At 38.3% G+C, this 16343-nt stretch overlaps 1 protein-coding gene across 2 annotated transcripts; it reads right to left on the bottom strand.

The window, feature by feature from the left end:
* Window positions 1–744: 744 nt before the first annotated feature.
* YIPF5 (Yip1 domain family member 5) lies at window positions 745–14110 on the bottom strand. Of its 2 annotated transcripts, XM_081137172.1 has the most exons (6): window positions 13977–14110; window positions 13312–13431; window positions 5803–5975; window positions 4929–5074; window positions 3033–3214; window positions 745–1712 (listed from the first exon to the last, which is right to left on the bottom strand). In XM_081137172.1, the coding sequence occupies exons 2-6, from the start codon at window positions 13419–13421 to the stop codon at window positions 1550–1552; spliced, it is 774 nt and encodes a 257-aa protein (XP_080993298.1). In that variant the 5' UTR covers window positions 13422–13431; window positions 13977–14110; the 3' UTR covers window positions 745–1549. The 2 variants fall into 2 exon arrangements, with proteins under 2 accessions (XP_080993298.1, XP_080993299.1); XM_081137173.1 differs by lacking the exon at window positions 13977–14110 and having other exon boundaries at window positions 5803–5971; window positions 13312–13404.
* Window positions 14111–16343: the final 2233 nt, after the last annotated feature.

Genomic DNA, 16343 nt, shown 5'->3' with positions numbered 1-16343 from the left:
TACAAGATACAGTATTTCTTAGAGATTATCTGGTAAGAGAACATGAAATTTCTGAGATGCTTCTACACAGTGGTCTAGTGAAACCTCACATGGATGCAATTACAAGCAGTGACCTGCTGTAGCGGCCCCACCATTGCCCACACCAGGAACACTGCTCCGGCCATTCCTCCTGGACTGAGGGTGATCCCAGGTGAACAGGTCCAGGAGACCATGGCGAGGCCGGGATTTCAGTCTTTCAGGACCTCAACCTCCCATTTCAGGGCGCTTTCCCAACCCAGGGGGAAGTGTCCTTTTCTTAACTCGATCAGTGCTGGACCAGGTCTCACTTTAGTCACCTGCACTTTACTATGAACACATTTGGGGTCAGGAAACTTTTCTCCTTTGTATTATAACTTCAGTGTTTAAGTATGGAAGTGAAAGGTCCTATTTGCTCTTAAGATAATTTCAGTCATCAGCAAATAGGTGTGTGTGTGGGGAGGCATAGCCAATAGCCCTTGAATCTCACCACTCCTCCTAGGAGGCTGGCCCTGAGAGGGAACATTAGTGAAGTAAGTTTAATACAAAGAAATGATGTTTTAACTCTAAGTAAATTGCTTTTCGTTAAATCTTTTCCCCCTAATCATATACGAGATGACTTCTATTCTTAAAGCTTAGAATAAATTAAGAAAACACATCAAAATCAGACCCTAAAGAAAATGAGACACTGAAAATAGTGGTTTAGCAAAAGTAAACTCAACGACACAGTTAAAATTAATTGGGAAAATTTTAATAAGCATCAAATGCACTTTACATTGATAACTGGAATACTGAAATTGTGAAATTTTAAATATTTTTTTCAAAAAAGGTTAATGATTTTCTTTTTCCTGGGAAACAGAGATCCAACTATAAGCATTAATGTGGCCAGTCTATGTCACTATGGTCTAGTTAATGCTAATATCTAAACAGGTGTTCACATTTCATGTCTACAATTAAGCAGACTGTGAACTTCTGTATCACTGCATTTTAGCAAAACTTCCATGAGATAATTGAAAGGAATGTCAAATGTTTGAAGTGCAAACTCCATGGGGATTACTTTTTTGCTTGAAGTGCATCCAACTTGAGAACACAGGTGATTTTTCTTTCCTAATTCCTTGGAAAAACACTTCTGCAGTAAGTCTTGTGTCTTCTTTACTATGACTGGGTTGTTTTTAAAAAAGATTATCAGCTTTATGGTTAGTTTCCCACAGTTGATAAAAATCTATCAAAAACATCATAATATAATTTAAGGAAAAAAGTTGTTTTTCAAAGGCTGCAGGAATAGGGAAGAAATAGCACTTCTTATTTGTGTAAGCACAAACTCTTAGAGCTAATCAAACTGCAGGTAAATCCAATATAGTATTCCAAAGTTCTATAAAATGAAAAAAAGATCCATGTTTACTTCTACTGCTCCATAGCCAAACATCAGATCTGCATGAGAGTTGCACTGTAGCAGTTTGCTGGTCCGATTTAAGAGTTTGAAGTCCTTTTGGTGTATTTGGCCCGATGATGTCCACATCCCAGTTAATTCAGTTCAAAAAACAGAAATTAGGGCAAAGACTCCGTATAACAAAGCACAAGGATATGCTACTAGAAGCTGCTGTCCTTCCATGGCTAATGCAGAAATAAAAATTTTGGAAGCAGAAAAGCTACACCAACCAATAATTCCAGCAGTGAGAATGATTCCTACCATTCCTCTGTAATGACAAGGAGAAAGCAAGGAGAGGGCGAAAAAAGACAGATGAGATTAGTTATGTAAGAATATACTATAATAAGAAATTCTTTAAAAAAGCATTTTAAATCCACATGTAGACATCTGTAGAAATAACCAAGATTTCCCCCCAAATGTTCAAATGTACTTCGCAGTAAATTCAATGATGCTGAATTAACCATGTGATAAAAAGCTCATATAGGAATACATTTTGCTCGTTTTAGCACAGGGTCTCTCAGCCTTGGCACTACTGACATTGGGCTGGATGCACTTTTGTTGTAGGGGGCTGTTCTGCGTGTTGTGAGGATGTTCAGTAGCATCCCTGGCTCCAGCCATAAGATATCAGTAGTACCTTGCCCCTCTTCCCCCCACCGTGTGACAACCAAAACTGTCCCCACGTACTGCCAAATGTTCCCTGGAAGCAAAACTGCCTCTAGTTGGAAAACACTGCTTTAAGTAGAAAATATCTTCCATAGAACTCAAAAGTAAGTGTGTCAATCTCAACAAATAAGACGAACGAATCAGATTCTATACTGAAAACCTGCACTGTTTTTATCCAAAGCAGAAATGTTGTAAAGACATCCCTTGCCAAATCTCTGGTATCAACTAGTTGATATATGCTCTTAACCACTGTAACTTTCTAAGTGAAACAAAGCTCACTCACTGGCCATGTCCAGCACTGGCCACAAGGAGGAGCTTGACCTGCTGAGAGCATCTGCACAGTGGCCACGAGGAGGAACTTTTTACACCTTACTTTTTAACCTTACCTAAATTATTATCTAAAAATCACACATATTTAAAGTTGCTTAGAAGTACAGCTGAGACTATGATAGGCTAGTAATAGCCTTGTGCCAAAGAAGTGATTTTCAGTTAAAATGCTGCCAAATAGAGTATATGTTTATTATGCATTCACTTAGCACATGCCCAAAGAAATCAGAGATAGTCTAAAAATATCAAAGAGAAAGTAAACATAATTTTTAACAACTTAACCTTTCCCATGCTAAATTTAATATTTATGTTAACAATCACCACTGCTTAATTATTTACAGACACTGGTAAGTGAACACAAAGTGAACCTTACTAGTGAAGTCCTTTTATCACAGGTAAAAGCAGAGATGATACAAAAGATTTTTAAATGCATTCTCAGTTCCACTGTTCATCAGTGGAAAGCGTGAAGCAATACTCTCAGTCGCAGAGGCACTACCTAATGTTTGCTGAGTGAGTGATTTATCTCAAACTGATGGCGAGGTAAACTCTATTACACAGAATTGGTCAATCAACACCCAAAATAAAGATCAGTACTTACTGCAAAGAAAATATCACTGCAAAGCTGGAAAGCAGGATCATGGGAAGAAGACAATATCCAAGGACACTTGCCACACAACCAAATGAAACGCCTGTCATACTCATTAAGTTTAATAAACAAAACATCCCTAGACATCCAATTGCGCTGATTCCATATACATAGCCAAACTGGATTTTGCCAGCCTATGGATAAAGAAAAGATTACAGGTTAAAGAGACTTATTTCACCTAAAATGGTACGTAGAGAGGATATTCAATTTATGAGCATCAAATCTACAGAGGTATCTATTTTTTATGCAGAGAAGTAAAACACTGAACAGACTGGAGTTTACATCTTTCTTAAGTCTGAAGCATCCACCTCCTGAAACACAGATACTTGACTTTTCATCTTCCAGTCAGTATCTGAGACTGGCATGGAATTCAACAAACAGGTACAAAATTATGGTACAATCACATAAAGTAGTAGATTTCTAAAAAGACATCGGGCTGATTTTAAGCAGATAAACTACAGAGACAAGATGGGAAAGCATTCAGAATGTTTGGACAATAGCTAATGCTACTTGAAAGAAACTAATTCCACCGAAACTGCTCCAAAGCAATTTATTCTCCTTGGCAGATGTAGCCATAATCTTTTTAACAGTAGAAATAATTTCATCATTCCCTTTGTATGTGTTAGAGGAGCTAGGAAATGAAAGCCAGGATAAGCAGGAAGCCAGGGTTCTGCAGAAAGGGGAGGAGAAAAGAAAACTGAGTAACAACTAGGCAAGGGGAATATAATGGGAGATACTGTTTTCTTTCTTGGTTTTTCTAAATTATTGATTTATAAAGTCCTTTGACCAAAAATAAACAAACAAACAAACAAGAACTTAGGACAGTCAAGGTTAGGTAAATTGCAGTTACAGTACCATCAGTCAAGCTATGTGAACAAGCATTGTATCACCGTACTCAGGTCACATTATCGTTAAAATCCGTCTTCAGAGAAACTTTCAAAAAGTTCCTGGTTTGTTAAGATTTTGACATATAAAACTCAACTGTAAGAATGCCTCTATACATTATGCTAAGTGGAAAAATCCTTGGGATTTTTGTTAGACTAAATATTTATTTGTAAATACTTGATTGAACATGTAGACATTTGAAAGGGCTCAGCTGAGTTCACTGATGAATTCACTCATATAAAATAATAAACCCTCATACTTGCACAGTGTTTTAAAATTTTCAGTGTTCCCACATAACTTGTCTTGCTTAATCTCCAAAACAATCTTGTTACATGGGAAGCACAGATTTATCTGTCAGATCTCAAAGACAGAGTAGGAGTACTGAGTTCATACCCAGCTATTCCTACCACATCTTCTATTTATTACATCATTTATCTCTTCTAATTCAGAGACATTAGAAAAATAAACCAAATATTAATAATTATCTTTACAACTTTTCACTTTCGATTGTTTTCACATCTTAGGGAGGTGGGAGATAAGGATTGACACTTCTTTATAATGTTTCCATCCATTAAAAGTCAAAATGATATATAGAAAGATAACCACCAGCACCACAAGGAAACACTAGCCAAGGTCTAGAGATTAAAAATAAATAAATAAAAGAGCAAGAGGCTAAAAATTTTATTAATCTCTGAAAAGAAGGGATTCTGATGAAGGAACAAAGCCACATGTTATTTATTATTATTATTTTTCCCACTAATAATTGGACCACTTATTGGAACAAGAAATGATTCCTCAATATACTATATTTATGATCAATGGAGATGTGATGAATTCAAGCAAGTCAATACTATTCAAAACACATCAAAGACTTGATGCATAAGCAGTCTCAAAAATGGCTTTTAGTGGAACATTTAAAGATTGTTCTTTAATCTTACACTGAGAGTTGAAACTAAATCTTACCAGTAACAACGTGGCTCCAAAGGCAAGGCAAAAAACCATGGGTCCTGCCAGATCAGTCTCATTCATGATGCTGCCATCTGCTACTTTTAACGGATGTAACACTGTTAGTGTTTTTTGCCAGATGTGGTCAAAATTGATACCTAATTCTAAAGGAAAAGAAACCAAGGAAGTCAATTAGATTTGTGATGCACGTACAGTTTACCAGAGCTGTCAGAACAAGAGAGCAAATGAAACACCCAGCATCAAGAGGATCTAGCAATGCCAGGTGATATTATCGGGGTGAGTCCTCAACACCAGCCTTTAGTGATTGTGGTGCTTATCCCACAGATACCCAATTCCTGGTTTTGTGCTGGAAAAGGGTATGAATATGATGAGACAGACACTCTCAGCTATGACTGCACAGTGAAGAGCAAGGTGTCTTTCACCTGGGCCTTCAGGAATACCTAAAGGTCCCATGAAATTGTATGCTAAACTATGTCTGCACGCATATGTGTGCATTTTTCTGACAAGTGTCTTTAGAGCTTTCATGATACTTTTAAAGGGTAAAGAATACCTCCCCTTCCAAGAAAATGGCCAATACCATGCTATTTCCTTTCATATCTTCCACAGATAGAATTTAATCAATATGAAGTAAAACTCGATGCTAATATATTGACATACTTCATTATCACTTTATAAAGATCTATTAAAAATCTGGTCCCTTCTGATTCAATGAGGCTTCATCTATAATCTATTCAAAATGGATCAGTTAGTAGAAATCTTTTTCTAAAACATTATTCTTTTAAAGGAAAGGACAACTTCTCCAAACTAAGACTTATTTTCACTAACCAGCTGGATACTACAAAATACCATCAAGTGTTGCAACCAATCTGACCTTCTAATAAAGGCGGCTCATCCTCAAAGCTGTTTCCATAGAATGGCTGAGGCGTAGTTGGAGTAAATGTCTGAGTTGGCTGGAAAATCTGCCCGGTGTACGGCTGCTGTGGCGGTATCATTTCCGGAGGGACGTATCGGCCTTGCTGCGAGTAGTCATAGCCAGCATACTGTCTGTAAATCAAAGTAAGTTACGTTTCTCAAAATTATGTCACTCCCAACAGCTAATACCCCTGACCGCTGGAAAATCCTAATCATGCAATTCCTGGGACATTTACCTTGCCAGTTTTTAAAAATGAGGTTGAAATGATTACTAAGATCAAGCTGATTATCGACAATAAGTTGTCTGTGTTTTATAGAGAAGTTTCCTGATGATGCCAATACTCACCCAGCACTTAAGCATTTTATAAACTATTAACTTTTAAACATTGGGAAGTCAACAAGTGAAAAATTAAAAATCTTATCTATTTTACTATAAAGACAGATGTGAAATAAAATTTATGTCTAAGACTGAATGAAAACTTAAGATGACAGACTTTGCACTACATGTTACGTAATTTTCCTTTGTAATTTGGATTTCCATTGAATGAAAAATCATTCTTCTTTACCCTTTGTAGTATGTTATCTTTTACAAGTCTGTAAATCTTTTTAAGAACTACCATTAATTTCAAACCACAGAGTGCAAAAATCAAGCTGTTTCTTTGTGAAAGCTTTCTGCATATAATAAAACATTATTAATACACCTTGAATTTAAATTGTGCTTTTAATTTTTCAAAGTAGTTGACTACCTATTGTTTTATTTGGTATTTGTTATATAAATCCTGCATTTTAGGAGAGACATTACCACGGCTATTTTAGTGATGAAAACAATATGGAACAAAAGGATATTGAAGCAGTATCTTTAAGCAATTGTTTTACAATCATCTGGCAAAAAGAAAAATGACTTATCAATGTAACTAACCTAATTACACAGTAAGAAATACAGAAGTAAAATAATTATTTAAAAGTTAAGATATTTTAAAAATGAGAGCTGAGAAGCCTAGAAATCCTTTAGTCTAATTACCTTTAAACATTATATAGATCCTTTTTGATAAATATAAAAATATAATGACCTCTATTAATATTATTTGAGATTTAAAAATTAAACCTAATTTTTAAATTAACTGAATATTTTGATTAAAGGCAATGGGAAATTTTCAACTATACACAGCCCTTTGGAAATTTCAGTTGGATTCTCAAGACTCACCACACTAGCCTAATCCATCCTGAAAAAAAGACACTATTTTTCTGGTTATGTAAAAATACAGAATTCACTGAAGCATTATTTTAACAGTAAAGACAGAACGAAACAATATAAATAGCTATCAGTAAACATGTTGTGATCTGGGCATAGATTACTACGCACCTGTAAAAGAAACTATGCAGTTGCCTATGTACCGATAAGTCAGGATAATCAAGAAATATTCAGTGGGAAGAAAAAAAATCAATGCTCAGAATAGTATGTATCATACACACCCATCGAGACTGTGCTTTTTAGAATATATCTACATCTATATATATATGTCTGTATGTGTTTTACATATATATATATAATTATATAGGTAAAGGGACCTGAAAACAGGAAAACAGAAGACTTAATTTAAAATGTTGTATGACATTTAGTAAAATTAATTCTGTTATATGCAATATATAGGTTTACATTAACTACTGACAATTTCCAAAAATGTAATTAACATCCTTTTTAATATTACTGTGTAATGCAATGTTATTAGCATTTAATGTAAATTATCTCATATTATCTTCACTACAACTCTAGGAGTTGATTTTTTCATCTTCTCCATTACAAAGATGTGAAAACTGATACTTGGATAAAAATGACTTGCCCATGTGGTACCAGGTTTCAAAACTAGACTTTCAGACTCTAACTTTTTTCTCTTTTTATTAATTTTAGAGAGAGGAAGGGAGAAAGAGAAAGAAAGAGAGAGAGAGAAAAACATCAATGTGAGAGAGAAACATTGATTGGCTGCCTCCTGCACATGCCCCGACTGGGATCAAACCTGCAGCCTGGGTATGTGCCCCAACTGGGAATCAAACTCGCCACTTCTGGTGTCCAGGATGATGCTTCAACTGAGCCACACCGGCCAGGCCCAGACAATTAACAATCGTATTAAAAATCTCTCCCAAATCCTACCTTACAGAGACAGCTATAATAATTTACCTGTACACGCACCTCCCCAGCAATTATGGTTTACAAATATGTTGATTTCTATTTACTTACACACATATACACACACCCCACATACAGGGACAACTGGTTGAACTAAGACAAGAATTCACATTTTCTGACTTAGTGCAGTATGTTATTGTGTTGATCTCTGTTAGGATGCATCATAAATCCACATCTGAGTTTATGAAATAGCTAGAAAAGCTCTTTATGAAGATTTCTATCTTCATAAATAGACTGTATTTTATCCTGTCACACACACAGATGGAGAGAACAGATAAATATGAATGCATATGCAATAGAAAACAAAACAAAAAAAATGGTATAGGCCAGTGGTTCTCAAACTCTTATGATCCTAAGACCCCCTTTATACTCCTAAAACTTAGTGGAGAGCCCCAAGGATTTTTTTAATGTAGGTTATAGCTATTGATATTTACCATATTAGAAATCAAAGCTGAGAAATGTTTATTGTATTTATTAATTCATTTACAGTAACAATAAATCATTTAATAATTCATTTAAAGTAACATGTTAGCATAAATATTTAAAAAAGGTATTTTTATTGGTTTTTAGAGAGAGAGGAAGAAAGAAAATATTGATGTGGGAGCAGAACATGTCTCTTGCATGTTCAAGCCTGAAATGTGGGCATGTGCACTGACTGGGAATTGAACCAGTAACCTTCTGGTACATGGGACGGTGCCCAACCAACAGAGCCACACCAGCCAAGGCAGCATAAACATTTTTTATGAAAAAATCATTTTAAAAATAATTACTGAGTAAAGTGGCACTGTATTTTATTTTTGACAATCTTATTTATGTCTGGTTTAACAGAAGACAGCTAAAAATTCTTCTATCTGCTTCTGCATTTCATCTGTTGTGATACATTGTTTTAGCTGAAGTATCTGAAGAAAATTTAGTGTTGTAGACTTGCAGTTGGAAAACAAAATATTTTTAAGAACCGTTTGAGATTATCAAGAATATTACTTTTGATACTACATCAGAGCTCAAAGCAAAGTGGTGTATTTTAAGTTGAAAAATACTAATGAACGTTTTATACTCTGTTGCACTAGAGTACATTAATTTATCTAGTACTTTGAAAGGATTCTTTCTCTACTCATGTATGATTTTGTAATGTCATGCACTGGCCATTTAGAAAATATTAGTATACTCTAGTTTCTTTCCAGGTCCCATAAATCTTTTGCCTTAGAAGATATTTGTACTGTATAAGTTATGCAGATGTTCCAAATATTGATATTTAATATAAATTATACAGGGTGGGGCAAAAGTAGGTTTACAGTTGTTCATATGAAAATTAATACAATTAATAAATAATAATATAAGAATAAACTCTGTTTACCATACTCACAAGTATATACCTACTTTTGCCCCACGCTGTATGTAGTATAAACATAAAAATCACACTTGTTAATGTCACCACTGCTCTCATCAGAAAAAATAGTTAATTACTGGGAAGCTGACAAAATCACGGTGATGGATACAAGTTTTTCAAAATCCTTATTTTTGCCTGAAAACACTAATTTGATCACCAGCCACACATATTGTCAATTGTTTTCCTTGAAGTAACAGGTTCGCTTCACTCATTTCTGAGACAATATCTGTCAAATACTCAAGTCTGAATAACTATAGTTTGTGTGTCAGTTGTTCTTTTCAATAAAAATGGTTTTCATGAAAAAGCGGCTGATTCAGCCTGAGACTCAAATTGCATGGGGGCTTTTGCTAGAGAGAATTATTGTGCTTCAGTATGAAGTAGAAGTGCTTTATGATGGTTCCCATTTTATCACACACAATATTTTAAAAATGTGTGTACTCAAGGGTCAGGATATAATAAAACTATAATTCTTACTGCTTCATCAAGGGCATCCTTAAAGCTGCTTCCCTCAGCCCCCAACAAGTGTGTGGCAATGAAGAATACAATGATTACCAGAACAATTTGTTGCCATTGTCTTAATTCACACTTGGTTACCAGCAGTTTTACCATGCATTGCTTTGGCAACATCGGTGCAAAAGTCAACACACCGAAAAAGGTATATAATGTCTTTGTATTGTTATAAAAACTGTTTGACCTTCAAGACTCTCTGAGAGGTCTCAAGGACCCTGTTGGGGCTGCAGTCCATACTTTAGAACACTGATTGATGTAAACCCATAAATTTCATGTAAGGAAGAGAAATACTGCAAACAAATGATAGCTTCAAAAGTACACCATCATTCCTTCTTCAAGGTTCAAGATGAGAATGATGATACCATGGAACTTTATTATTTTCCTTTTCTGGCAGGACCTGGTCAGAAAAATTCCTGACTTGCCTCTGCTGGCTTTAATCTAAAACACAGTATGGAAGACAGGATCTTTGTGGACTTAATCAACACTTCAGCATGAGAAGCAGCAGATAGTAAACCTGCTTTAGCACTCATAATCAACAGCAAAGACAAAGCCTCTTAACATACTGGGTTGACTACTTAAGTTCATGAAAATCCACAGATCATCCATAAAGGTATTACCACTTAAGTTAAAGACAAAAACACAGCCCGGCCGGGCCTGGCTCGGCGGTTGAGTGTAGACCTAAGATCCAGGAGATGGGGGTTTGATTCCCGGTCAGGGCACATGCCCGGGTTGCAGGCTCAATACCCAGTGGGGGCCGTGCAGGAGGCAGCTGATCGATGACTCTCTCATCATTGATGTTTCTATCTCTCTCCCTCTCCTTTCCTCTCTCTGAAATAAATAAAGATATATTTAAAAAAAAAAAATAGATGAAAACACATGAGCTTTCAATACTTAAAAAAATATGTATGGTATTACTTTATGTGTTAGAGGCCTATCTAGAATGCAATGTGTGTCCTGTCCAAAAATGACATTCATGAAACTCAACAGATTAAGATCAAATAGGTTTTAATTTATTATTTTGTTTTTAAATGAATATATGAATACTTATGTTTACTTATAAAGTTCCCACAGAGAACACTATGCTAAATGTTAAAGACTTCATAGGGTAAATGCAAGACTATGAACTAAGTCAAGTCAAACTTGAAAACAATCCAAGTAATATGCAATTCAAACTTACATTTTCATCAATAGATAAAAATTATCAGCTGATCTTTATTATCAAGTTAGCAAAACAAATTAAGTATTATGTATCAAGTGTGATGGACATTTAAAATGTCATTAGGTTGCAGATTTAATTAAAGGTACAAGAAAAGTAGAAGAGGCCAGTTTTTTTGTTTTAAATAAACCTCAGAAATGCAGTTATTACTAGTAATTTATAGGATTCTTGTTTTCCTAAGCATCATCTACAAACTCAAATTCATTAACTGGCAGTAATGGTTATATCAGCACCTGTAACAAAACTTCTTTACTAGTACTGAGTCAATGTTTACTGGTACATAATTTGGTTGGAATGGAATTGTGAGAATAGTTAGCAACAAAATATCTAAACAACTGCTCTGGAAAACGGAAATAAGAGATAAGTGGAATGATAAATTACACCTTTAAGTAATACAAACAGGCACAGGAAAGGAAAGAAAGGCAGAGACAGATAAGCCTAGGAAGTTGCAACCTAAATGGAATAATTCTGCTGAGTCCAAACATCGATACATATAATTTGGATAAAAACAGGTTTGCATACAGAGCAGGGTTTCCAAAGCCCTATGGCTGCAGTCTGGCTAATCTTACATCCATTTGCCCTCTCATACACAGAACGAGCACAAAAAATACATATTTAGGTAAGTAAATAAAATTTCTCAACATGTTTTTTTCATTTCTGTCCAAATGACTAAGCAAGAAAGAGAAATCCTCAATGACATGTAATTGAAAATTTAAGAGAAACAGAAGTGATACAGAGAGAATTTTTTACATGCTCACTCCCTTTATGGGTTCACTGTTTTTTTGTTTTTGTTTTTTTGGTGGGGGAGCCTTAGAATATATCAAAATAAGCAGATTCAGGAGGTATATAGGTTGTAAAAAGTATAACCTACCCATGACAGACCATTTTATTTTTGCTTTGTATTTAAATTCTTGGGCACTTCCATTCAGAGTTATTAATTCAAACATGTTCTAGTACTACCTGTTTCTCTCAGAGTGACTGGATAAGCAATCTTCCCTTACCCTCATCCTGGGATAGTCTTCATGAGGTTTTTAATTCACGGCCCACGGATGAACATTGGATGATTATGAACTGTCTGAAGTTATATGCACATATATGTGCATATTTGAGTGTATGCACATATTTCTCAGAAATAGGCCCATGGTTTTCATTATATTCTTAAAGGAGTCCTGGACCATCGAAAAAAGCTTATGCAACCCTGGTATAGGAAACTCCTTCACTGGTTGGGAGGCTGGTAAGAATATCTTTAAGATCCTAAGAAACTAAGGATATGGTATCTGAGAGGAGGAGATTGATAGAGAACCTTCCATTAGTGCATTTTTGCTACAAACACTAGGAATTATTAAAAAATAATTTATTTTTATTTATTTATTTATTTATTTATTTATTTATTTATTTAAAATATCTTTATTGATTTCAGAGAGAGGAAAGGAGAGGGAGAGCGAGAGATAGAAACATTAATGATGAGTCATTGATCGAGCCTGCAACCCGGGCATGTGCCCTGACTGGGAATCGAACCCTGATCGCCTGGATCCTAGGTCCACGCTCAATCGCTGAGCCACGCCCGGCCCCGCTTATTTTTATTTTTTACAGTTTAGGGCTGAAAGGCTTCGAGTCCCCCTTTTCAATATGCAACTGGCAACCTGTGTGTACTGACAAGATTTTGGTATAAGTAATAATAAAAATGACTATCAATCGCTATGTGAAAATCACCTGATGAAGCACCTGATGGTTCATAACAGGAAGCTTACACTGTTAAATAGTGTCACTAACACTTCCAATCAGTGTCACTACTAAAAAAGCCATCAAAGGATTTTAATTTTTAAGTGGTCCTGTGGGATAAAGAGCCTATCCTCTAGGTACCTAAACTCCTATCCATACCTTAAATGATGTAGAAATACCGTGACCAGAAAACGTCCTTCAAGAATCTACTTTTTCACCTACATCACACCTGAAGATTTTGCATAAGATACCCAACTCTACCTAGGGCAAGCCCTTCAAACCGAAACCAGAGTCACAGGTCCCTCCGGAGGAGGGAAGATTACGAAAAGTCACATTCCTGACCAGCAGGGACACGTTCACACATTCAGTTTCAGGCAGAACCAAACATTCTGGGCACAGGCTTTCACTGCAACCTTGAGTAAATACATTGCCAAAGTTGAAAAGTTACTTGCTATAGGGTCCTCCACTTCCTCCATAATCATAGGACTGCTGTGACTGGTCATCGATGCTGTAACTTGTCTGGTAGAAATCCGTTTTTAAGTTATCAAAGCCTGACATTGCAAGTGATCTGCAACAGAAGAGAAAAGGCAAAGACTGCTTAGGCTCAAGGCCCCTGCTGAATTCGTTCCTGATACTCTGCTTAAGCAAACAGCCCCAGAAGGCAGCAAATGCTTCTGAAGTTTTGGGAAGCAGCATTTGGAGGGAGGGGCGGGGTTCGGGGGGGCGCTGAGGAAACGTCTAGTCTCTAAGTCAAGGCCTGGGAAGGCACCTCCACTTCAAGGAACTGATAAGCAATGGGTCAGGGGCGGGGTCGTGGGAGGAGTGGCTCCACCGGCTCGGAAACAACCACCACCACGATTTTTCTTCTCGGGGCTGGGATTTACAAATGACAACGCGGCTGCCTCTTTGCAAACGACGGCCTGGGCCAGCCAGGAAAGTGCGGACTCCGGGAGGGCCGCGCCTTTGGCGCAGAGGCCGCGTCGCAGCCCGGGCTCGCCAGGGAGCGAGGGTCTGAGCAAAGGACCCGGCGCGGCGCCGAAAGGCGGCAACAAGCCGCGCTGCAAGGGCGTGGGGAGAAGCCGAGCAGTTGTGCCACTGCCCCGGGACACTCACCAAACGCGGAGGCGGCGGCAGCACCTCCCGCGGAGCCAGAAAACCCCCGAACTCAGCTTACCACCCAGACCAAACACCGTTGCTACGTGTCACAGGGCAAAGAACTGCTTCCGGGGCGCGCCCCCCGCTTGCGCAGGCGTGTTGGTCGCTTTGGCTTTCACCGGTTGGGCCCCGATGGGAGGGGAAGGAGGGTGGAGAACCTGATAGGGCGCGTGCGCAGTGTCGACCAATGGGAAGAGGAGAAGTACTTCCGGCCGCCTGGTTGGCAGTGGAGGCGGAAAGGCGCAGGCGCGGAAACTGTTGCTCGCTCTGAGGGAGGAGGGAGAACTCGGAGCAGTTGGGGTCGGTGGTGGCGGTGCAACTGTTGAAATGCGGCGGATGGAGCCTGTCTCCTGTCCACCAACTAAAGAGCCTCGGCCTCTCTGGACTTACCGTGGCTCGGGCACGTGGAGCGCCCTGTTCCATGACGCCTCTGCCGGGCGCGCTCGCTGCCGGGGAGGCCGTGGGCGCCGCTCACGTGGAGTTGGTGAGGGACAGGGGGAGTGAAACACGTGTAAAGACACATGAAATGGCTCCTCACGTTCTTAGGTGCTTCGTAACTGTGTGAAAGGGTGTGATGGTCAGCTGGGAAGAAGGACCGGTAAAGCCACTGTCAAAAGAGTGGCCAGGAGTTAATTAGGGAAGGGAGAAAGGAGGGGCGGAGACTGCAGCCTGCGCAGGGCCTGGGGGGAGGGAAAAGGCGGGGCAAGGGAAGGTGCAAACCCGGGCTGCTCGGCCTGTGCACTGTTAGCATCTCCGTCCAAATGGTTCTTTGTTGCGGAGGCTGCCCTGTGCACTGTGGGGTGTTCAGCAGCCTCCCTCACCTCTGCCCAGTGGATGCCAGTAGCATGGCCTGGCCCACCCCGGCACGACTAAGAGTGTCTCCAGCCCTGGCTGGTTTGGCTCAGCGGTTAGAGCATCCGCCCTGCAACCGAAGGGACCTGGGTTCGATTCCGGCCCCGGCAGGTACCTCTGTTGCAGGTTGGGTCCCCCGTCCTGCTGGATGGCATCCAGTTGATGTCTCTCTCTCACATGGATGTTTCTCTTTATCTCTCCCCTCCCCCCTTCCACTCTCTCTGAAAAAGCAATGGAAAAAATATCCTCAGGTGAGGATTAAAAAAAAAAAAAAAAATGCTTCAGCCATTGCAAAATGTCCCGTGGGCAACGTGGGAGTTTGGAAGTGATTGGTCTGGAGGAAGCCAGGGTGGCTGGAGCCACAGGCAAGGGCCAGGATCTGGTGTCTCCTTGGATTCTGGTGTTGGCTCTAAAAGAAAAGGGAAACCACTAAAGGTTATGAACTAATGAGCGGCATAGACTGTTTCCTTAAAAAAAAAGATTGCTCTGGCTGCTGTGTATAATCACTTTCGGAAAGTGGAGGAATCCTAACTGCTTCAGATGCCATAGTATTAACCGATGAGCAGAATTGTCTTCAGGATTTATAGTACTAATATTTATACCGAGAGCCATTGCTTTTGTGTGCAGGGACCAAAATCCTGACAAAAGAAGGTAGGCCACTGCTCTAGGACCAGTTTCCAAAGGAATAATAAAATGTTGGTTAAAATGGAACAATGAAGTAAAAATAGAACAAAAAACACACTCCCCTCTAAACAAAAACAGCCACAGCAATGAGACATAAACCAACATACCAAGGACTCTGCTCTAGAGATGAACAGACAGCTACTCTTTGAGGTCTTCTACTCCATCAGAGAATTCCTGAAATTACTTATCCAACTATTTAATTTGCCACCTTTTACAAACCATTTTAGAATTTATTGATGTAGATATACAACTCAAGACAGACTGAACATAAATCCTGATTTGCTGGAGATAGACCCATTGTCCTGTTTTATGCATGATTTTTCCAGCATAATTATTAATATTGTCCCTTTTGCACTCAAAAATATCCCAGTTTGATAGATAAGTTATATGATTGTACTATCTAAGCTGAGTTATCAACTTCATAGTTATCAACAATATGCAAGAATCTATCACTTTATCTACTTATGATTGTGATTGTATCGTTGAAAAAAAATCCTAGTCTGTTTCTTCTGATATTTCCATTTTTTTTAATCCAAAAGAGAGATTACTCTCAAATTTGAACTAAGTACAAAAATATGACTATTGAAGTGAAAAAAGAGATATTACTCTCAAATTTGAACTAAGTACAAAAATATGACCATTAAAGTGAAATAAGTCAGACAGAAAGACAAATGCCGTAAGATTTCACCTATATGCACAATCCAAAGAACAAAATAAATGAACAAACCAAACAGAAACATTCATAGATACAGAGAGTAAACTGATGGTTGACAGAGGGGAGGGTGGTTG

Source organism: Miniopterus schreibersii (assembly GCF_964146895.1).
Source record: "Miniopterus schreibersii genome assembly, chromosome: 4".
Lineage (NCBI taxonomy): Eukaryota > Metazoa > Chordata > Mammalia > Chiroptera > Miniopteridae > Miniopterus > Miniopterus schreibersii.
The sequence above is the reverse complement of the archived record's forward strand: the minus strand, read 5'-3'. Positions and strand labels throughout refer to the sequence as shown.